At 42.9% G+C, this 24,869-nt stretch overlaps 2 protein-coding genes across 2 annotated transcripts in view; both read right to left on the reverse strand.

Moving 5' to 3' along the window:
* Window positions 1–192: 192 nt before the first annotated feature.
* On the reverse strand, window positions 193–1,671 carry LOC134193752 (uncharacterized). Its single transcript, XM_062662587.1, has 2 exons — window positions 1,584–1,671; window positions 193–1,184 (listed from the first exon to the last, which is right to left on the reverse strand). Exons 1-2 carry the CDS (start codon window positions 1,669–1,671, stop codon window positions 193–195), a joined length of 1,080 nt encoding a protein of 359 aa, XP_062518571.1.
* A 231-nt stretch (window positions 1,672–1,902) lies between these two features.
* The window catches only part of LOC134193753 (uncharacterized), a 46,597-nt gene continuing 23,630 nt past the window's right edge, over window positions 1,903–24,869 (reverse strand). Inside the window, exon 3 of the mRNA XM_062662588.1 lies at window positions 1,903–24,858. Coding sequence (XP_062518572.1) covers window positions 2,021–24,858 — 22,838 coding nt within the window. The 3' untranslated portion in view covers window positions 1,903–2,020. The remainder of the gene's footprint in view (window positions 24,859–24,869) is intronic.

A 24,869-nucleotide genomic window follows, 5' to 3' on the forward strand; every position in this document is an offset into this window, starting at 1 on the left:
TAGAATAATAGAGTTGTATGTTTGTAGACACACCGCTATCCTTCGTCGCCAGTATTGCTTGAACTCGCCAGAACTCATGCCTAACGAAGACAGAGAGCGGTTAGAAAACTCTTGCAACACTTCTTCTGCTTTGTTTCCCCAACGACCAAACACCTCCAACGCTAGAAGACGAAACAAGTATCCAAGGCTCGATTATTTGGCGAGATACTTCCCATCCTTTTTCTTTTCCTTTTCCGTTGCTGCAAAGTCTGGCGTACTGCTACCTGAGCGAAGAGATCGTTTTGCCCACGGATGTGTGATGGTCACATCTAAAAGAAGATTCTTTCCATCCTTGTAATTATATATGGCTATGTCAGGCCGCTGTTTGTTAGTAAACTGGGCTGGTAGCTCTTTACGACAATTGAATCCCAGAACCTTTGACATTTCAAAAAAACAGTCCAATACGGCATCATGCCGATGAATAGGGCCTCCACCCCACTTACATGTAATAGCATGATAGCCTTTGATATCCATTTGTTGACCACACTGTGGAATACAGTGATTCAAGGATTGTAAGCTAGGAATTGCTCTTCCGAGCCGCAGACAGACAGCGTTGAGAAAATCATCATTGCTGAGAATGAAGTGGTGCGAGCTCGGCATAGCATCTAACCACATCCCTGAATTGGGACCTCCACAACCCTGTATTCTTGATTGATAACGACTATCTTTACATCGTTCAAGAAGGTTGTTAAAAAGTGATTGTTTCTTTGCCTTATGAAGTCTTGCCTGAAGTTTCTTAGGATTGTCTGGTAGCTTTGAAACAGATGGAATCAGTTTGGTGGTGTCGCTAAAGTTACAGTGAAGATCTTTGAGAGATGTTGTCAAGTCCGTTGCGATTTGAGAATGGTGATTAGCATCAACTGACAGTAAACCATCACAAAGATAACGCACACGATTGTCGTGATGTGGAAGATAGTGCAGCGTATTTGCCCAACCTCCAATGAAGGCTTCCGAAGCAGATTGCGTAGCGGAACAAAGCCCAAATCCACCTTGCTGGATATCAAGACCGAGCTGTAAACGTTCAAGCTCGTCAAGCGACCCGCATCCAACAATACTTTCAAAAGCTTGAATAATCAGCGAATCGTGCAGATTAGCAGCTTCACTTATCAGCGACGTAGGTACTGTCCGAAGAAAAGATAAGTAAACTTAGGGACAGCGCAGTACCGTAAGAGAAGTAATGCAGACTGTATGTTTCTCGCTCGCACGCACGCTCGCTCGCTCGCACGCACGCACGCACGCACGCACGCACGCACAAGACTCAAGGTCTAGTTGAGTCACGTGGGTGACTTAATGGTAAACATAGATCTCCACAAGCTTTGGTCTAGAAGTGGTGCAACAAGAAACATACTTACACACCTCACGAAACTGTGTAGCTACCAACCCTAATTGCCTAAAATTAGTTTTCAATAAATTTTAAAGAATCATATGTCATGCTGCAGCATGTATGCAGACTGTACATATTTCAATTATGCCTAGATATAGCTCTAATAAATTTATTAAGCGAAGAAAACGCCACGCAAAACAGACAATACGTATGATAGAACCGTGCCTATGCCTTGAGAAATCTGGCAAGCAAAAGATGTCTTGAGAATCACAAAAATGGCAATCAAATAGAGTTTTGACACCACACATGTACACACCGGTCGATGCCTCTGCTTTCCCGGATAATTGGCTGGTTTTGGTGCTGTATTGATCAGCGGCCGGAAAGCCGGTAAAGTGGTGTGTGTGTGTGTGTGTGTGTGTGTGTGTGTGTGTGTGTGTGTGTGTGTGTCACGTGCGCGCGCGTTCAATGCATGAGTTTATTGAGTACAACCTGTCAGTAGCACTGTACGTACACTTCCGCCGTTGGAAATCCAAAACGTATCAAAACATCAAATTATTGATTGATTGACTGATTGATACAAAAGCACAGCAAACGCATAAAAACATGCTCAAACGTCAACATCAACGCATCACTGCCAGCAACATATAGAAAACTAAATCAAACACCAACGTCTTCAGATGACAGACTGTCAATACGATAGTAGAAGATGCCGTCAAAAGTCCAGTCAGCGACACAATTGTCGGACACCACTTGGCAAATACCTCGAATCGTCAACACAGCCGTGGAGCGCCCGACCTCGGCGACACCATGTCGCGGCACCACAGACGTCACCACCACTTCCACGTCCACATCATCATCCGCTCCTTTCCTCAGTCTCATCCGCTGGTAGCTCCCAGCCATTATAACAACCTGAAATTGCAGCTCGTTCTCAAACGCGTCCATCATCTTCGTTTCATTCGATGCAACAAAGTGAAATGGCGATTCAGCTGTTGCATCTCGCGCCCAAACAGTCACATTGACAGGAGACGCGAATGCCGGATAGTTCGTACGTGTAATCGTCACATTTCCAAGAGATTCCGTTTCGGACACATTGAAAACGGCGTGGCTAAAAGAGATGGTCCCCGGGTGGTCGTAATGCCAGAAAATGACAGACGAAATAGCAGACGGGACGTCGTCCACATACACAGTGATGTTTGACGGGCCACCAAGAGAAGGAGGAGCTGTACATACAATCGTTGTGTCTTCGACTGTGACGTGAGGATTGAGACAGAGTGTATCGTTGAGAGTCACACGAACGTGTCTGGCTGTGTGTGAGGCGTTTGTCGGACCGAACTGTGTGCCAGTGATGGTGATGTCTGTCGTGTCGTGAAGGAATGTAGAAGGAGGATCGACTGCTGTCACTGTCGGAGGGTCGAGCGTTCGGAACGCATCCGCTGCCGTAACGTTAACTTCATCGACAACAATCACGACGTCGTGATCTCCAATTGATAACTCAGGAGTCTGACAGGTAATACTTGAATTATCAACAACAGTTGGGAGTGTACACTCTTTGCCTCCTATCCATACGGCCACTACGGGGCCGTTCCCGGAAGCTGTGGAGGGGCCGAAATTTCGTCCATAAATCGATACCACCGTGTTTCCATATTTTGTGCCAGCAACAGGAAAGATAAAATCAAAGACAGGAGGCTCGAGGTATGTAAACACTCGAGGAACTAGATGTATGAGTGCACTGTCGTCGATGGTCAGTTGAAGTGAAAGAGGAACACTTGATAGGCCAGCTGCCGGAGAGAAAGTCTCAGCAATCGTGTTATTCTCAATTACTCGAGTTCCCAACGCAAGACTTCCACCAATGAGCACATCCACACGCCTAGCAGCCGGATATCCCTCCACGGGACCAAAATTCAAGCCTCGCACTACGAGACGCGTCCCACCAGACTCCCTTCCTGCTGTTGGTTTCACTTCAATGAACACAGGCAATGGATAATACGTATAATTAGACGCCTCCAACGACGACACTCCGTCAACTCGCGGTACAACCTCATTGCCAACCGTCGCCGTGTCCACAAATGCGTTCATCTTGTATGTGAGATAACTGTCCAGTAAAGATGTGTAAAGAGAAGGATCCTGTTTGATGTGTATCCAATCTTGATTATTCAACTGGAGCACGAGTGTTAGCTTGTCGTTGTATGCAGTGATTGTTCCACCGGTTAACGTGTAGTTATCGTCGGACAACAGCCCGTCCTGCACGGTGATAGCATCATATTGTGTAAACGATGAGTTGATGGGCTCGTTGAAGAGCAGCGTTAGCTGCCCAACGATCAGATCCACGGAGAACTCAACGAGCTGCGGCGCCGTCACATCCCGTTGAAACTCTGTAGCTTGTAGAGAGTCGTTGTAAGCAATAGTTGTCACCTGGTTGTCGTTCATGTCGGCTATCAAACGACTGTCGATCGATATGAATGTATTATGAGTGCCAGTCGCCAGTCCTTCGATGCTCTTGAGTTTGTTCAAGTCCGATGTGCCCAACTGTACGGACACAATGCGTTCGTTCTTCTCTGTCTGCAGTTGGCTCTCTTCCGTCAGACGACGGCTTCTACCCATTGGATTGACGGGAGCGGATTTTATAGTAATAGCCGTTACGTCAAACGACGACACATTGACAATCTCTGAAAACGTCAATAGCAGTATGCCACTGTTCATGTCCAGTGAGAACGTCCAGAGTTCGGGTGGCGCCAAATCCGGGGTAAATACAGTGACAGGCAGAGCACGGCCGTTTATGATCTCTTGTACAGGATTCGAATTCATATCGACGAGAAAGTCGCTTGAAAATGAGAGATAAGAGGTGATGTTGCTGACAAATATGCCCGTAAGTCGTTTGATATCATTCAAATCATCAAAGTCGAACGAGATCTCTAACAAATCGCTGTCGTCTGCGTTTGTTGTCCCGTTGCTGAGATAGTAATGTAAGACGAGGGATGCAAGAGATGTGTATCCACGCGCCTGCAAGGTGATCTCATCAATACGCACAGAACTGACGTCGATGGTTTCATCAAACGACATTGTGATAGTCTCGGCGGTCAAGTTAACATTGTATGATAACAAAGTCGGTCTGGTTGTGTCCAAGGTGAAACGAGTAACGTGCGTGGCATTGTCGTCGTCAATGGCAACAACAAGATTTCCGTTCATGTCTGACCACGCGGTCTCTTTCAGTGAGACGTACGTGTTGTTAACGTCGCTCACCAATGCCGTATTCTTCTTCAATGCGTTGAGATCATTGTCTCCCAGCTCTAGAACCACCAGAGCAACATCCTTGCTGTTGGTCACACTACCGTTTGGAGGTGCACCACCGGACAAGAGGTGATACGTCGTCGTGTTGTGTTCACCAGCCTGCAAACGAATGTCGGATACAACAAGAGAGGATGTGTTCATCGCCTCCGAGAATGTCATGGTCATATCTCCACTGTCGATGTCCAAATCAAAGGAGAGAAGTCGAGGTCTCACTTTGTCTTCTGTAAAGACGAGCACACGTTGAGCACTAGAAACGTCAACAGAAACGACAGAGTTGCTATTCATGTCGGACACGAGATTGCGAGAGAAAGTAATAAAGGTGTTATTTTCGAACGTTGCCAAGTCGGTTAAAGCCTTAATCTTGTCTGTGTCGTCTCGTCCCATGTTGATAACGATTGTATGGTGATCCGTGCTGATTGATGACGACCGCCATGGCTTTTCCCCAGGACTGAGAGTATGCCACTCTGTTGCGTGTGATCTATTCTCTCTGTTTTGCAATGTGATCTCGTCGATCGTCAGACTGCTGGCTTTGACCGTCTCCGAGAAATAAAGCGTCAACTGGTGCGTGTGCATGTTGACGTCGAATGCCCACAAAACGGGAGGAGTGACGTCTTCGTAGAACGACTTGCTTACCTCTCCACTCGCCAAGTCTGTCGTATCGACGACGGGAATGACACGATTAGGCACGAGAGCCATGTCGTGAATGGCAAACTCGTTGAAGACGAGCCACGCGTTCGTTCTGTCCGTAAATATCTCCGTGTTCTGTTTGATGGCATTCAAATCATCCCAAGAAAATGTCAACACCACAACCGTACTGTCGTCTATCTGGCGAACACCGGAGGTAAGAGTATAATGTGTGCTGCCTTCGAAGAAATCCTGAAGTCGGAAAGCAGAGAAGTTCATCGACGACGAATTGACCGTCTCGGTAAAGGTAAGAGTCAATGTTTCGGAAGTTATGTTGGTTGTAAATTCGACTAGTCGAGGACGCGTGGTATCTGGTGTCTGCTCACGCACCATCAAACCATCACAATCCGCTCTCTCATCGATCACATTGAATGACATGTCGTACACGGAGGTGTTCCGATGAAGCAGGAAACAGTCGAGACGGTCCCGGCACAGATGCTTGCGTTTGATTTCGTTCACATCGGAAACAGTCAGTTGAACAACAATAACTGTTCCATCCGACACAGTGCTTTCTCCTCCGGTTAGAGTGTGATTGTAGTCGACTCGACATGAACCATCCTGCAGAGTGAACTCCGTCAGATTGATGCTGTCTGCTCTGATTGTCTCATCAAACGTGAACACGAGCACCCCATCGTCCATATCAATACTGTACGCAGACACAACAGGAGCCGTCTTATCCTCCACATATTCAGCCGCTTGTCTGGCCAGTCCATCCACAATCTCCGTTACAGTGTTTCCATTCATGTCAGTAATGGCAATAGACGACAGCAGCACGTACGTTGTGTTCTTGTTGACCGCAAGATTTCGTCTCCGTTTTATTTCGTTCCGATCGTCGGCTCCTAGATCGACAACCACAATATGATTGTCATCCGATCTCGTTGTGCTTCCAGTAGAACCAAACAGCAGAGTTCTCGGACTAGAGTGGTACATAAAGTTGGCATACATTGAGTTCTGGACTGTGATGCCGCTTGCGTTGAGCGACTCCGTCTCCACAAATTCGTCAAACGTTAGCGTCAATGTTGTGGCGTCCATATCAAGAGAAAAGTCAAGCAAGACAGGATTCGATGTATCTTCAGTAAACGCATCCACTCTCATCGCTTCTGTTGTCAGAGTAGAAACCAGCGCGTTGCTATTCATGTCTTCCACCGTCAAATTAGTCAACGAAATAAAAGTGTTGTTGGTGGTCGTTGCGAGAGCTCGCTTGTACTTGATCTCATTCAAGTCGATAAATCCCAACTGAATGGTCACAACCGGCCCGTCCTCACTGAGTGTCCTACTACCAGTCGGCCACTCAAAATCATGAAGAGTTTGAGTGACATTCCTACCGACAGCCACCACATCATTTTGGACAGTGATTTGTGTAACGTTAAACGTGTCAGCAACGTTAACTGTTTCCGAAAACTTCAATATGAGTAGTCCCTCGTCCATATCCAAGTCAAAACTTAACAAGACTGGCTCAGTTGTATCAATAGTGAGTAAACTCACGTTCAAGGCATCAGCAGAAGAAACAGCAACAACTCGATTGTTATTCATATCTGAGACGAAGTCACTCTCAAAGAAAACATACGTGTCGTTTTGCCCAGTAGCAAGAGTACGTATTTTCTTCAATTGATTGATATCTCTGTGTCCGAGTTGTAAGACAATAACAGGCCAATCATTACTAACCGACACGGTACCATCTGGGTAACCACCAACACCACTAAGCGTGTGCATGCGATAGTAAGAAGCATTGACATCCCGTCCATTCGAAATCGAAAATTTTGAGAAGTCGAGAGAAGTGACGTTGACCGTTTCGGTGAACGTGAGCGTCAGATTACCAGAATTCATATCAAGATCAAAACCCAGCAACTCGGGTTTCGACCCATCTTCATGGACGACCTGCACCTGGTGAGCACTGTCCATCCCTATTCCAACCACTTTGATACCAATCGTATCCGCCACAAGTTCTGTCCCAAACGAGATAAATGTGTCATAACGTGTAGTGGCCAGATATTGCATCTGCTTGATAGTATTCAGATCAAAGTCGCTCAAACTCACGACTACAGTTGGTCCGTCGTCAGACACTACGCTGGACTGACTGGTGAGACTATATGAAGACGTCGCACTTCTGTTTTTATTCAATAAAGTGATTTCTGTCACGTTAAACGTCGACACATCAACAGACTCTGAGAAATAGAGCGTCAAGAGGCCACTGTCGAGTGACAAGTCAAAGTCGTCTAGTCGAGGAGTGGTTGTATCTGGGGTGTAATTACGAGGTCTCATGGCGTTCACTCCGTTGAGAAGAGACACTACAGGCTCACCAAACATGTCCACTAGAGCTCCACTTGCCATCACCAGCCATGATGCGTTGATGCTTGTAGCGATGCGCTTCACTTTGATGTCATTCAAATCATCAAGAGAGAGGGTAAGTGTGACATGTCTGTTATCTAGTAGGGTTACCGTACTCACAGCTCTCCCTCCAGTCAACGTATGCGCGTACTCTGGATGTCTATCACTCACATTAGATTGAACTTGAATGATAAAGTTGTCAAAACGAAATGATGAAACGTCAACCGTTTCGGAGAAAGTCAACAACAAATGGCCAATATTCATATCGAGATCGTAACTAACAAGATAAGGTCCCGTCATGTCGTCAAAGAATACATCAGCCTGAATGGTTCCGTTTGTCGATGAAGAAGGATTGTTGACCATGTCTTTTATCGTTCCTTCTCCAAGAGAAATATACGACGTATTCCTACTAATAAAGAAATCCTCTAAAGCTTTAATGTTGTTGAGATCAATGAATGTAAATTGAACGATCACAACGAGACCATCATCACTTGGACTTGTCCCTCCTGTTAGTCTGTACATCTCACTGCCATTTCTAGCACCATGTAGGCTAATGAGCGTGTAGTTGAGAGTCTCCGGCTTCACTGGTTCGTCAAAATTGAGCGTCAGCGTGCCAGACGTCATGTTGACGGCAAACGAAATGAGATTAGGTGAAACGCGTTCAATGGGAGTCGATAAGACGGGAAGGATCGCTGAGTTGGCTTTGTTGTTGCTCATGTCTTCTAGAGCGGCTGCCTTCATGTACAACCACGTATCGTTTGCTGTTGTCCACAAATGTCTGATAGTTTTGATGTTATTGACATCAGGTATGGTCAAGTGAATAATAAAGATGTGGGAGTATGTACCATTTATTGTGCCTCCTGTTAGCTGGTAGTTCAGAGAGCCGTTCCCATTCGAATATGCGTAGAAGCGAGTTGGCTGCACAGTCGTTAGATTGACGGTCTCATCAAACGACAGACTGACTTCGTGTCGGTCAAGATCAACAGTGAAACTCTCTAGAGTTGGATTAAGGAGATCTTCCGTGTAGATGCTCGCCTGTTGCGCATGACCATTTGCAATCGGTTTGACTCGGTTCTCGTTCATGTCCTCAATAGCAGCTTCACTCAATACCAAAAACGAATCATTGCTTGAAGTCATCATGTTGGTAAAGAATGTCAGTCTGTTGATGTCGAACGAGCTGAGAGAAATAACAATAACGGGGCCATCCGAGCTATTGGTTGATGAAGATGTAAGAGAATGCGTTGGCCCAACGGCAGTGGCAGCATCTTGCAGAGTCAGTTGAGACACATTGAGAGAAGAGGACAAGACTGTCTCAGAAAACGTGAGGAAGAGAAGCCGACGGTGCATGTCAGTTTGAAAGCTTTGCAGAGTGGGTTTGGTGGTGTCAGGTGTGTACCGTTCAACAAGCTGTCCTGTCTCAATAGGGACAACTGCGTTGTCTTGCATATCGGATATGGCTAGTGCAGTGAAAGTAAGGTACGTAGTATTCGTTTCAGTTGCCAAATAAACAAGTTTCTTTATCTCATTCAGATCAGCGTCACCAATAACAACTACAATGACCGTGTTGTCTCCATTGCGAGCCATCAAGTTGCTTGACTCTGTTGTGAGTTGATAGAAACTGGTAGGGGCAGATGCAGCATTTTGGATAGTAACCTGAGAAACGTTTAGTGATTCTGCCAACGTCGTTTCGTCAAAAGTCAAAGAGAGAAACGCAGTATTCACGTCCAAGTTGTATGAGATGAGACGCGGTCTTGTCGTGTCTGCTGTGAAGTTCTTCACTTGCAAACCAGATGAAACGTTTACTGACACTAAGCTATTATTGTTCATGTCACGGATGGTTTTAGGAATAGCTGCCAAGTAGGTGAAAGATATTGAAGATGCCAGAGGTGGAAGCTGTTTGATCCTGTTCACATCCTCGACTGTCATTTGTATCAACACGACTGGCTGTGCTGTTGCATTTGAGCTTCCCCCTGTTAGCCAATGGTGAAATAACAAGCCAGATACATTGCTGGCAAAGCTCTGTAAAGCTAATCCTTGTGGATAAAGGGTGCTCACTCTTACCGTCTCACTAAACGTCAACTTTAAACGACCCATATTCATGTCAACATCAAACATACTCAATTCGGGTCTAACTGTATCTTCCATAAAATTCTTTGCTTGCAAAGGACCTTGTTCATCTCTTACTCCAGACTCCGAGCCAGAGCCTGAAGAAGACGAAGTGATGGTGTCTCTGCTAACAACAGGATTGTAGTTCATGTCAGTAATCATCCCTTCTGTGTAAGTAAGAAAAGTGTTTAAACGTGATGTGGCCAGAGCGTCGTTCTTCTTGATTTCGTTTAAGTCAAACGCCGTCAGCGATAATATCACGTCTGTATCGTTGATGTAAGGGTGAACAACACCACCAGTCAATTGGTACGTGGCAGACGGATCTTCACTGTCTTGCAAAGTGATCTGCATTGGGTCAAGCGACGATACATTCACCGTTTCAGTAAATGTCAAGCGTAGTTCCTCAAATGTCAAATCAAGATGGAAAGATACGAGTTCAGGTGGTGTGCTGTCTTCCACAAACACAGTGACGAGTTGTCCATTGTCAGACGAAATAGCCATCACGGGATTGTCAGCCATGTCAACGATCGACAAGTTGGTTAACGACAAAAACGTATTATTTACTTCCGTCGCTAATGAGACAAACTTCTTGATGTAATTTGCATCATCTACATCAAGTTCTACAACGAGAACGGTTCCATCTCTTGTCAGATTTCTTCCTCCGGTCAACGTCCTATAGTGTGAGGAAGAGAGACGAATGTTGCTCTGTATGGTCAACTCCGTAAACAACAATGAGTCTGTCTTGACTGTCTCGTTGAAAGTGATACGCAACTGATGCGAATTCATATCTAAGTCAAATTGTACGACGACTGGACTGATTGTGTCTCTAGTGTAGTTGCTGACCTGCATCGAACCAAACACATCTAACAAGTTGCCGTTCATGTCTTTAATAGCGACAGGGCTGAGGTAGACAAACGTGTCCATCTTGTCAGTGGCAAAACTCCTACGTTTTATTTCGTTTAAGTTGTCAACATCGAGTTGCACTACTATAACAGTCGAGTCTTCAGAAGGTGTAGAACCTCCTGTAAGTCGCACTTTATCACTATTATTGCGATTGAGAATGATTATTTCATTGAGAAACAACGTTGTCACGTCCATTGTTTCCGAAAATGTCATTTCCAGACGTTCTGTGTTCATATTCAAGTCAAACGAGACCAGAGACGGCTTGGTTGTGTCCAGTACCAACATTGATCTAATCCGAATAGCACGAGAGGAGAGAACAGGAATCACAACATTACCATTCATATCAGCAACTGTTTTGTTAGTCATCGAAACGTAAGTATTGTTGCCTGACGCCAGGGTAGCTAAATTCCTGATTTTCTTCACCTCATTCAAGTCTCTCTCTAGAAGAGTGACAACAATAGTTGTCGAATCATTGAATATCCAGTTGGCCCCAGTAAGAGTGAACGAGTTTGGAGTCGTTCCATTCGATGTCTCTTGAAGAGTGATTTCCACTGGATTAAACGTATATGAATCAACCGTTTCGCTAAAATTCAAAACCAACGTGCCCGAGTCGACATCAAACTCGAATGATTCCAACATGGGAGAAGTCGTATCTTCAATGAAAGAGATGGCTAGTTTAGCCTCATTTCTCGAGATTGGTACAACCAGGTTGTCGTTCATGTCCATTAATGTAACATCAAGTAAAGACAGCCATGAGTTGGCTAGTCTAGACGTCAACAGGCGCTGCCGTTTTAGCTCTTGAAAATCATGATAAGAAAAGTACACAACAATAAATGGCTCGTTTGACTGTCTTGTTGAAGCGGCTCGCAGTTGAAGATGAGATGGCATCAATATGCTGTCGTTTTGCAACGTGATGCCACTCACAATCAGTGAAGAGACATTCACTGTTTCAGAAAACGTTAATGTCATGTTGCCACTGTCCATGTCCAACGAAAAATTCCTCAGTATCGGAGAAGTCGTGTCACCAGTGAACGCCGAAACTCTCAGGGATAAAGTCCTGTTGATAGGGTGGACCCTGTTACTGTTCATGTCTCGAATGGTGGTGTCTAGGATGGACAAATAGATGGTTTCATTGGAAACAGCCAGTTCGGTGAGCTGCTTAACTCTATTTGAATCATTTTCGCTCAGTTTGATGACAACGATAGGATTATTGGAGCTGATGCTTGTGCTTGTTGCCTCCAATGTGTGATCACTGGACACAGCATCAAGCCAGGGCAGCAGAGTTATTTGTGTAACATCTAGAGACGACACATTTACCGTCTCACTGAACGTCAACCTCATAATTGCATTATCCATGTCCAAATCAAAACCATCCAAACGAGGTCGAACATGATCAGCCTCATATATTAGAACAGGCAACGGGAAATCGACTGAAACTTCCTTGTTTCGATTGTAGTTCATATCTAAAACGGTTGAATTTGTGATTGCAAGATATGTGTCAGTCTTTGATGTTGCCAATAAAGACGCTGCCTTGATGTCATCCAAATCCTTCTTTAGCAGACGCAATACAACAGTTGCGCTGTCACTGTGATCAATATTACCACCCGTTAGTTGCACATACTGATCGGCGTGAGAGCCACTTTGAATTGTGATCTGCTTAAAATTGAGTGATTTGATCATAACGGTTTCGTTGAAATACAATGTCAACGTCTCAGCGGAAAGATCAAAGTCAAAGGAGTCAAGAACGGGAGAAGTTCTGTCTGCAATGAAATTGCTAGCTCTTTCACCACTCCAGGCAAGAATAGGTTCAATCCAGTTGCTATTCATGTCTTGAACTGAGTCATTTGCCAATGAGAGGAAACTACTGGAAAAATTGTAGGCTAAACTCCCTAGTTGCTTTACCACATTCAAGTCATCATTCAGAAGGATGATTCTCAACTGGGTTGAATCATCATTTGAAGTCATATGAGCTCCCGTTAGAGTAAAGTATTCTGCCTCTGATTGGTTGGCGTGGCCTTGGAGAGTCAGCTTTGTCACGTCGAGTGACTGTGCGTCAACTGTTTCATTAAATACCAGTGTAATCTGCCCAATATTCATGTCGAGATGAAACAAATGGAGTTGTGGTCTTGTAGTATCTGACGTGTGCGTAATCACTTGCTGCCCATTGTTTGTGTTTATTGCCTCCACAGCATTGTTGTTCATGTCCCTGATTGCACTGGACGTCAAAGTGAGATGTGTGTTGAGACGTGAAGTAAACAAGTCAGTAAGATATTTGATCCTGTTAAGATCATTTTGACCAATTTGAATCACAATAGAAACGTCGTCTTGTCCAACTGGATCTTCTCCTACAATTGAGGAATCGTCAGTCAACCTGAACTCAGAAACAACACGTCGATTTCTTTGAGAATCATTTTGCAACAAGAATTGAGTCACATCCAATGAAGAAGCGTTCACTGTCTCAGAGAAAGTAAGCAACAACAAGCCAGAGTCAATGTCAACATCATATTGTTCCAAACTAGGGATAGTTGTATCTGCAGTAAACTTCGATACAACAATTGAATTTGTGAAGGCAACAGCAACCACATTATTGCCACTCATATCTTTGACAAAGTCATCAGAGAACGACAAGAAAGAAGTTTCATTGTATGTTGCCAGTCCACTCTTTTGTTTCAGTTCATCCAGATCTGTTTTGGCAATGCTCACAACCTGGACGGGTCTGTCTAGCTCATAAGTTACAGTAGACAACGAGAATGTATGATGACTAAATGAGTTTCCCAATGATAAACGATCTTTTTGCAGAGTGAGTTGTGTTGCATTCAAAGTACTTGCATCAACAGTCTCACTAAACGTCAGGTGTAGTACTCCATCTCCATCTACATCGAGATCAAACGACTCCAGCTTCGGTCTTGTCGTGTCTAATGTGTGTTGAGAGACTCGTTGTGCAGTAATACCATTAAGAAGTGGGACAAGTTCTAAACCATTCTGATCTTTGACACTATCTCCATCCATCACCAACCATGACGTCAAGTTTGATAATCCAATTTGTTTGTACTTCATAGCATTAACGTCGTCTTGTTCAAGGGAGATACTGATGTGAGTGTCATCGTTGGATGAAACGATACCTCCTCTCAAAGTCTGTCTGTCTTTGTCATCAGTTGTGTTGAACAACGACTGCAGAGTTATTCTAGACAGCTGAACGCTTTGATAATCAACGGTCTCTACAAATACTAACAGTAACGTTGCAGGCGCATCCATGTCGAGATCAAAATGGTCAAGTTCTGGCTGGATAGTATCGTTTCTGAAATAGACTGTTTGTATTGCGCTTGATATGTCCACTTCAGCAATTTCGTTCCCGTTCATATCTTTGACTGCTCCTGTCAGAAATGTGAGATAGGACGTTTCATGGCTGATCAAGAGACCCTCGTTGTCTTTCACATTATTGAGATCGTCATGTGACATCACCAAAACAGATGACAAACCATTGACCGTGCTGTTGATCTCCCCTCCTGTCAGTTGATACAACCTTGATCTTCTGCTCCGACCAGCACGCAGGGTAAACGATGTGAAGACAAATGATGAAACGTTGACGGGTTCGTCAAAGTTCAAGGTGAGGACACCAGCATTGACATCAGTGAGGAAGCTCTTGAGTTCTGGTCTTGTTGTGTCCTCCGTAAAATTGTAGGCATTTATGTATGCAAAATTGACATCGTTTGGAATCAGAGCCGTGTCTGTAAAAGAAGCAGGTTCAATCTTCAGCCACGTGTTCATTCTAGAGGTCACCAGCTTTGTCTTTAGTTTAACAGCATGAAGATCTTCAATGCCAACTTGGTATGATACTTCATGTCCATCTCCTGTAACAGCATCCAACTGTGCAAATGAGTGCTGTTGCAAGGACCCTGGAGCTGTGCTGGATGAGAGCAGAGTGACACGAGTGATGTTTAGTGAATTAACATCAATTGTTTCATCAAATGTCAAATGCAACAATCCACTGTTCATGTCCAAGTGAAAGCTATTCAGATTTGGGTTGGTGATATCTGCAGAGTACCCAAGCACCTCTATTGCGTCTCCATCTCTGATCTCTTGGACGCGGTTTCTGTTCATGTCCCGTATGGCATCAGCACCCAAACTCATCCAAGTCGATCCTTTGTCTTGAGCCAGTGATCTAACCAGTTTGATTCTGTTAAGATCATCAATTCCAATTGATATTGTAATGATGTAATCATTAACTGTCTGTGTGGCCACACTACTGCTAGTCAAATCAGATGTGTGGACCAAGTCAGTCTTCCCGGATTGCAAGCGAATGAACGAAGTGTCCAAAGAGCTAACGTTCACAATCTCAGTAAAAGTCATTGTCAGAATACCGTCATCAACGTCTAGAGAAAAGGCTACAATTTGAGGATCTGTCTTATCTTCTGTGTATATAATCACCTTTGTGGCATTGTCATTTCTGATAGGCACCAGACGATTACCATTCATGTCATTAGCGGCCAAATCTGACAATGTCAGGAACGTATCATTTGATCCAGTGACTAAACTTGTAATTCCCTTTATGGCGTTCAGGTCAGTAGATCCAAGTGTGATGACTATGACTGTGTCATCTTCTTGTGATGAGTTTGTTCTCCACTGTCCCAATCCTTCTGCAGTCAAGCGATATGTCGATGATGCATTAGAACGTGAGTTCTGCAGCACTATGTCTGTAATGTTCAGCGAAGACGCACGAATTGTCTCATCAAATATGAGTGAAATCATCTCAAGATTAAAATCGACATTCACATGAAACAACTTGGGACGCGTGGTATCTTCCTGGTATGTTGTGGCATTGAGAGCAGTTCCATCTGTGACAGCTAAGACATCTCGTCCAGAAACTCCGTTAATGAAATCTGCATCTACAGTGACCTTAGAAGTATTGATACTTGTTGCCAATCCTAATCCAGTGAGTCGTTTTATCTCATTCTGATCATTATCACTCAGATCAATCACAACAAAGAAACCATTTTGACTAGTGGTAGTGCCACCGGTCAGCTTATGTCTTCGAGTTGGGTCTGCCAAATGAGCATGTTGAATGGTAACTGCAGTAGGCTTCATTGTTTTAACATCAATCACAGAACTGAACTCCAATCGAACGGTTCCCGCATCAAGATCCAAGTCAAACCGCACTAGCTCAGGGATACTGTCATCTGGTTGAAACTTGACGACCTTTTGTGCATCAGTTCGAGGAACTTCAACAAGACTATTACCTGCCATATCTCTTACTGCACTGTAAGGAAGAGACAAGAATGTGTCGTCTGTCTTTGTGGCAATATCTTCATTTAGAACCAGATATTCATAGTCCTCAGGAGTCAAGCCAATGACTAATTTTCGTCTGGGACCAAGTGAATCGTCACCATATCGAACGCTACCTCCACTCAATAAGAAGATGGTCCCACCAAATAACTCGTAATTATCTCGTTTCTGCAAAGTGAACAAAGTGACGTTGGTCGCAGATGCATTGACAGGCTCATCAAATGCAACCTCCAACTCCCGCACATTCAGATCGAGCAACAAAAACTGAAAAACCTTTGGATCAACACTGTCTCGTGTGTATGAAAACACTTGCAATGGATTTACAGCATTGATTCTTGGTGATATTTTATTGTTATTTGTGTCCTCCACAAGACCACTGTCATAAACAATGAAAGTGCTATTGATGGACTTGGCTAGATCGTCTCGTGACTGCAGTTCTTGAAAGTCAACATTTGACAAAATGAGTTTCAGAATATAATCATCTCCTGCACCAGTTATGACTGCTCTCGTAAGAGTGTACGAATCTGTTGCATTGAACTGATTCTGAATTGTCAAAAGATTAGATTGAAAAGTCGCCCTTTGCACTGTCTCTGAAAACTCAAGTTGTAATGTACCATCGGTCATGTTAATAGAAGCAGCAACAATTTCTGGTGCCAAGTAGTCTTCGACAAAACTGTCAACTACCTCATACCTACCAGGGCTGCTTGGTCTATGTACAGCTGCATTGCCTGCCATGTCTCTAATTGTTGAAGAGTCAATTCTAAGATACGTGTTAGAAGGTCCAGCCAAGAAATTAGGTGTTCTTCGAAACAGCTCAACATCTTGTCTGTTAAATACAAATTGTACCATCAGACTGTTGGTATCAGTCACAGGTTGTCCTCCTGTCAACTGCAGTTGAACTACACCTGGAGAATCAACAAAGAACCCATTGAACGTCAGTCCTGTCGGATCAAAACTGCTCACATTGACTGTCTCATTGAATTCCAAAGTAACATTACCATACGCCATGTCTACACTATATTGAACAAGAAGTGGACCGTTAGTGTCCGCAATATACTCTGATACTAAGACACCAGTGAGTGGAGATGGTGGAACGACAACATTCGAGTTCATATCTTCAACAGTTGTATTGACAAAAGACAGATAGCAGTCCGCTCCATTGGCCTGCCTAGTGCAAAGATCTTCAAGACGCTTTAGTGAATTTAAATCATCATCAGTAAAAGCAAATGTCTGTATTAGACCATCGCCCGTTTCTATTGTCCCTCCGGATATTGCTAATGTGGTTGAATTTACAGCTTGATCACTACTCTGCAAAGTGATGGACATTAGTACAAGAGACGACTGCCTTACAGTCTCAGTAAATGTCAAATGAATACGCCCTGAATCCAAATCAACTGTAGACTGAACTAGATGAGGGCTGATTATGTCTCCAGTATAGTTTCTGACTTGCAATGCATTGTTGGGAGGTCTTCCGCTTACTGCATTGTCATTCATGTCTGTAACAAGCTGCTGAGTAATGGAAATAAATGTCGTGTTCTTTCCAGTACACAACCCTGTCAGCCTTTTGATTTCATTTAAATCACTGAACAAAAGTTCCAGATGAATAACAGGATTGTTGTAGCTGATGGATTTTCCTCCACTAAGTGTGTAAGCATTGTTAAGCAGAGGAGTTGATCCTTGCAAAGTTATCTCCTTTGGGTTGAGACTGCTCACATTCACACTCTCTGAAAATATTAAGGTAAGCTCTCCAGCATCCACATCCATGTCAAACGCAACCAGTTCGGGAGCAACTGTATCGGCAATGTAGCTTCGAGCCTGAGAGGCATTTCCATTTTCAATAGGAATAATGTTCAAGTCCAACATGTCAACAGTGGTGACGTTAGTTAGTGTTAAGTATGTGTTTTCTAGCTTTGTTGCCACTGATTGCAAGCTCTTCAAGACATTCAGGTCATCTAAAGTCAGGTGAACATCGAGAACAGGTGGATGGCCTGGATTGACTGCTGGTCCTGTGACTGTTCCTCCAGTCAAAGTGTAACGTCGTGCAACACCTTGGTATATGTTGCCAGACAACCATTCTTCTTCATGCGTGCTAGACTGCAAACTAATCTGAGTTGGGTCCAACCCATCTGCTCGCCTGTCAGTATCAAGATGATTGACAGCCTCAGAGAAAGTGAGACTCAGTATTCCATGATTCATATCAAAGCTATATGACACCAGGTGTGGTCTTGTCTCATCCTTGTGAAAATTTTCGACAGCAATGACATCAGTAAAATTCAAGTAATTTCCATTCATATCTTTGACTGTGTTGCTACTTAGTCGAGTCAGACAATCATTTGTCCCAACAGTACAGATAGTCGTGTAGTGCTTCAAAACATTTAGGTCCTCATCATTCAAACTGACAACAACAGATACACCATCACAGTATACAACAAGACCACCTGTCAACATGATTTTGTCAAATGTACGTGGATTACGCAGTAGCTCAATGCTTTCTGGTATTAGAGATGATGCATTAACAGTCTCAGAAAATTTCAACGTCAAAGTTCCTGAATCCACGTCCAAATCAAAAGATACAAGCATTGGAGGCATCATGTCTTCTGTAAAGTGGCGAACTACAATTGCTTCTGAGTCCCAAATTGGAACAAGGTAATTTTCCATCATATCATAGACTGTGCTCGCTCTCAGCATAACAAAAGTGTTTAAGCTGTTGGTTGCTAGTGACAGTATTCTCTTAAGTTCATTCAGATCGTCGTCAGTCATCAAAACAACAAGAGTAGGAGAGTTTACTCGAGATGGTGCTAAGTTTCCCACCAAGGTACGGGAGGTTTCAAGACTAGTGGCAGTTTGGGCATTTTGAATTGTAATGGACGTGACATTCAAGGATCTAGACCTGACAGTTTCTGAGAAGTGTAGAATCAAACGGCCAAAGTTCAAGTCCAAATCAAAATCAATGAGTTCAGGACGTGTTCTGTCTACTGTATACTGTGCTGCAATCTGAGAAGACAACCCATTGTAGAGCGGTTGAACTAGCAAGCCATTCATGTCCATCAAAACTGTTGGCTCTATTGTAATCCAGCTGGACAGTCTAGAAGTTGCAATTTCTTTCTGTTTGATATCATTGAGGTCACGAGTTGTAAGTACAATCACAACAACTGTAGAGTCTTCATTGCTACCTAATGACCCACTAGTTAGAACGTGTCGATCACTAGCTGAATCAACAGCTGAGTCTGCTTGGATAGCAATTGATGTGAAATTAATAGTTGAAACATCCATCGTCTCTGGAAAAGTTAAAGTCAGTGTTCCAACATTCAAGTCAAGATGGAATGCAAACAGACGAGGTCGAGTTGTATCATCTTCAAACACAGTAGCCTGCTCAGCTAACGTTGAAGGTATAGCAAAGAGAGGATTACCAATCATGTCCATGATGTGTGACATAGCCACTGTCATGAAAGCTGTATCTCTGCTAATAAACAACTTATCTCTTTTCTTGATCTCATTCAAATCATGCACTGTTATTTCAATCCTCATCTGCAGCCCATCTTCACTGGAGCAGTTACCACCAGTCAGCTTATACCATTGTTCTGCATGAGAAATGTTAGCTGCTGATTGTAACGTAATTGTAGTAAAGTCCAGTGTTGATCGATCTACATATTCGTCATAGTTTATAATAAGCAGACTGTCATTGATACTGACACTATATTGAGTGATATTTGGTTGAGTTGTATCATGTATCAACACTTCCACCGGCAGTAAAGTTCTATTGGCAAAATTGGCTTCTCGTGCCAAGTCAGTGATAGCTGTATCACTCATTGCTAAATATGTATCATCAGCATCTGGGAGTGTTGCTAACACTTGATTACCTTTGACTTTGTTTAAATCTATACTGTCCAGTTTGAATGTTACTACAGTGCCATCTTCTCCCTCAATACCACCACCAGTTAGAGTATAAAATGAAATGCGGCTCTCACTGTTCTGGATCGTAAATCCACTAGGATCTACACTGCTAACATCAACTGCCTCATCAAATGTAAGTATCAGTTCTCCAGCATCAATGTCTAACACAAACTCACGCAATGTTGGTCTTGTTATGTCTGGAGTGTAAACAGAAACTCTTGTGGCATTATGGGAATCAATTGCAACAACTTCATGTCCATCCATATCTTGGATTAGCCCTGATGTTACACTAATCCACGTGTCTGACTTCTGCTGTGCAAGGGTTGTTAGTTTCTTGATATTATTCATGTCCACCGACCCAAGATCAAGAACAACAACTGGGCCATTATCACTGAAAGAAATTGTGCCCATAGGGAATTCTATCGCTTCTTGCAACCGATACACCACAGTTCCATTCATATTGCTGGAATATGATGACTGTACAACAATATGCGTTACGTTCAAAGTGATGACATTCACTGTCTCTGAGAAAGAAAGAGTCATTTTCCCCAGACTGTCCATGTCAAGATCAAATGACAGTAACTGAGGTGGTGTTGTATCTTCTGTAAACATGGATACCTGTTTTGAGATTGAACCATTGATGATAAGATTCCTGTTCATATCATTCACAGCTTTCTCTGTGAGTACCAGCCAAGTGTTGTTCTTTCCTGTAGCCAACTGTGTGATCTTCTTCAACTCATTGAGATCATCATTACGCACAAGTATCTCAACTACAGTGCTGTCAGCATTGAGGACATCACTTGATCGTGTGTACTGCAATGTATAGTTGACAAATAGCACAATGGCATCCTGAAATGTAATCTGCTGTGGATTTACTGAATGAGCCATAACTGTCTCATCAAATGTTAAGCGTAAAGTCGAAGCATCCAGATCAAAATCAAATGATGAAAGTGTGGGTCTAGTTGAATCTTCGGTAAAGTTTTGAACGATTTTAGCAGCTGACTGAGGAATTTCCATTATAGAATGGCCAGACATGTCCTTAGCAGCTGTGTAATTTATTGAAAGGAATGTTCTTTCCATGACATCAGCCAGATCAGAAAGCCTTTTTAGCTCATTCAGGTCAAAGATTGTCAACTGAACTGTCACTATTGGAGGATGACCAGTTTCCAAAGCAGAGCCAAACACATTTCCACCAGAAAGAGTAAACTGAGTCGTTGAGCCATTAGCCACTAAAACTTGATTTTGAAAAGTTAGAGATGATGGCTGTACCTCTTGTACAGTCTCAGTAAATGTTATATGCACCTCACCGCTGTCCATGTCAAGATCATAGCTAACTAGTTCAGGTTCGGTTTCATCTCCATTGAAAGCTGTTGGTTGGATTTGCAGTGCAGTGTCAAGCAGTGGCTGAAGCTTGTTTCCTCTCATGTCATATATAAACAAACTGGACACAGACAAGAATGTGTTGTTCGGCTCAGTGGCAAGTTGTGTGCTAAATTTGATCATATTGAGATCTTTTTCACTCAAGTCAATCACAATAACTGTACCATCTTCACTGTATGACAGGCTTTCCACTAATGTATGATCACCGTAGTGCACAGAGCTATTGCCCAATACAGTGACAGAGACATTCTGTAATGACAGCTGCCCATTGATCATTAAAGTAGTTGAATCTACAGTTTCAGAAAAAGTGACTTCTAACTGTCCTTCGTCCACATCTAAACTAAATGCTGTAATAACTGGCATTGTTGTGTCATTAGTAAACTGTTCAACCCTCTTAGCATCACCATCTGTCACAGTAACTACCCAGTTTCCATTCATGTCTTGTACTGCTGATGAGTTAAGCAATAGATAGGTGTCTGCACTTGATGTCGCCAAGTGTCGCAGTTTCTTGATTTCATTCAGATCATCGTGTGTCAAGTTGATCTTCACTAGTGTAGAGTCAACAGTCTGAACATCCCCGCCAGTAATAGTAAAATAATTTGAACCGCTCGTGTTGAGAGAACTGCTATTTAGAAAAGTCAGTGATGTCTGCATTAAAGACGAAACATTAACAGTTTCATCAAACTGGAGAGTCAACTGGCCAGCATCAATATCAAAATAGAAGTCAAGCAGAATGGGGCGAGTTGAGTCATTGGTGTAGGAACGTACCTTCTTACCTGCAACAGTGGGTATCTCAACAACTTCATTTCCTGCCATATCAAGAACTCCTCCTGTCTCAATGGCAATAAAAGTATCTTTTGCTGATGTGGCCACGTTAGTCAGGCGCTTCATTTCGTTTAGAAATTCTGTTGAGAGCTCAACAAAGAGAATGTATGAGTCAACGATTCTGACAGTCCCACTGGTTGTAGACAAGTAGAGTTCAGGCACTCCAATAGCACTACCTAGTAAAGCAACAGAACTCAAGTTGAGACTCAAAGCGTCAACTGTTTCAGAGAATTCTAGTGTTAGAGTGCCTGTGTCCATATCCAAATCAAAACCAACCAGTGTTGGAAAAGTCACATCTTTTGTAAAATTCTGTACTCTAATAGCACTATCCTCTCTAATAGCAACCACCATGTTGTTGTTCATGTCAACAATTGCTCTATCTGTGAAACTCAGGAAAGTCGTGTTCCTGGAAACTGCTAAATGTCGCATTTTCTTCAAGGAATTGATGTCACTGAACCCAAAATTAATCACAATACTTGTGCCATCTTCACTTGGTGAAAAGCTACCATTTGGAGATGTAGCATCACTCAAGACGATGCTACTCAACAAGGTCACAATCCCTGCAGCTTGTATTTTGATTTGGCTTACATTCAGAGACTCCACAGACACTGTCTCAGTAAAATGTAAAGTAAGCGTTTCCAGGTTCACATTAAGATCAAAATTAATAAGCTGAGGTCTAATTTGATCTGCTGTAAATACATTCACTACGTTAGCTCGACCATCAGTAACTGGAACAACTGCATTTCCAGCCATATCCGAAATTGCAAAAGACGTGAGAGAGATAAAAGTGTTCCACTTTGATGTGGCTAAGCTTCTGAGACCCTTTATGTAGTTCAAGTCAGCGTCATCAAGTAGAAACTCAACATATACATCATCTGGACTAACAGTTTGTCCTCCTGTCAAAGTCCTTTTTGTGTTAGCTGTGCTGTTATCCTGCAAAGTAATGGCTGTCTCGTTCAGTGGAATTCGAACAGTTTCAGAAAATTCTAGTATGATCACTTCAGATGTCAGATTTAATTCGAAAGAAATAAGACGAGGTTTGGTGACATCTTTTGTGAACAAACTTACAGGCAGTGACCTATTTACTAAAACTGGTCGAACCAAATTTTGATTCATGTCTTCCACCATAAAGATGCCGTGTGACAAGAACGTATTGTTCTCCTGAGTAGCCAACGTTGAGTATTGTTTAATCTTGTTGACATCATCATCAGTCAAATTCACAACAACCACAGTTGGGTCAGCCACACTGAAGCCTCCTCCTCTTAGCTGAAAAGATATTCTTGGCATAAGAGCAGTCTCATTGTGCAGCTGAATCTCTGTAGGTTTAAATGTTGATATGTTTACAGTCTCTGAAAACAATAATGTAAGAATGCCAGTGTTCAAGTCAAAATCAAATTCCACCATCTGAGGATCAGTTACATCCTCAAAAAAGAAAGCCACTTGTTCAGCAGACATATTGCTAACAGGAACAACAGCATTACCTTTCATGTCAGAAACAGCTCTTGATGTTAAAGACAACCACGTTGTATTAACACTGGTAGCCACCTCAAACTTTCTCTTTATTTCATTTAAGTCATCATCTTTGATGAGAATTGTTACTGTGGGTGTATAGATGTCCAGAGAAGTCGTGAGAGGATCTCGATCAAGTTTGTGGTAACTTGTAGATCCTCCTATCATTGCAGCATCCTGGATTGTAATCATTTTCACATCTAAAGTGTCCAAAACATTAACAGTCTCACTGAAAAGGATGGTCAACAGCCCCAAATCCATTGACAGATTGAAAGACCGTACCTCAGGACTTGTTGTGTCAGCTGTGTAATTCTCTACGAGGCGTGTTGATACACCACACATTGCACTACTTACACCAAGACCATTGTTGTCAAACACTGTATTTGAATCAAATGCAAGCCAAGATGTCGGCTTTGATTTTGCAATTTCCAATTCTTTGAGCTTGTTGTGATCATTGTGAAGCAGCCACATACGCACAACTGAATTATAATGGAAAGGTGTTGACCACTTTGTTGCACTGCCATAGTCTCCACTGCCACTGCCTGAAGTTCCAATATCTTCACTAACAAATGATATATTGAAAACATCAACATCACAGCCAGTCAGTGAATATCTCACTGAACAGTTGTAGTCTAATGCAAATGTGATTTGTGAACATTGAAGAGATGACACATTAACAGTCTCTGAGAAATAAAATGTGACCAGCCCATTGTCCATGTCCAAGTCATAATACTCCAAATACGGAATTGACTCATCAGCAATGAATGTAGAAGCTTTAAGAGCAAATCCATTTATTCTTGGTGTGACACTGTTGCCATTCATATCCTGCAAGGTACTAGACGCAATAACAATGTAAGAAGTTTCAATGTTAATTAGGAGTGAATCAATGCGTTTGATCTCATCTCTATCTCTTCTTGACAACAGGATGGTAAGTTCCAAGCCATTTGAGCTTCTGGTCGTGCTGTCTGTAAGCTGTACTCCAGTTCTAGAACGTTCAGCATTCTGAAAAACAATTCCTGATACATCAAGGGTACTAGAATCCATTGCTTCACTGAACGTCAGTGTCATAGTATCAGCATTCATATCAACAGAGAATCTCTGCAACCTTGGCCTAGTTATGTCTTCAATAAAATGTGAAACATGAAGAATTGTTGACAGTGATGGACTAGCAACATTAGCCATGTCCCTTATAGCTCCATATTCAAGAGTGAAGAATGTGTTGTTCATCATTGTAGCAAGCCCAGTTAGCAGTTTGATATCGTTCAAGTCATTCTCATGAATAGCAAATGGCATTACTGGTAAATTT

This window comes from Corticium candelabrum, chromosome 18 (genome assembly GCF_963422355.1).
Source record: "Corticium candelabrum chromosome 18, ooCorCand1.1, whole genome shotgun sequence".
NCBI lineage: Eukaryota > Metazoa > Porifera > Homoscleromorpha > Homosclerophorida > Plakinidae > Corticium > Corticium candelabrum.

Bases quoted from the DNA above. Each gene is read 5' to 3' on its own strand.
- LOC134193752 (XM_062662587.1), bottom strand. From the start codon at position 1,671: ATGTGTGGTGTCAAAACTCTATTTGATTGCCATTTTTGTGATTCTCAA. The intron at 1,185-1,583 runs GTTCTATCATAC...GCTGTCCCTAAG, and splicing joins TTTCTCAAGGCATAGGCACG to TTTACTTATCTTTTCTTCGG.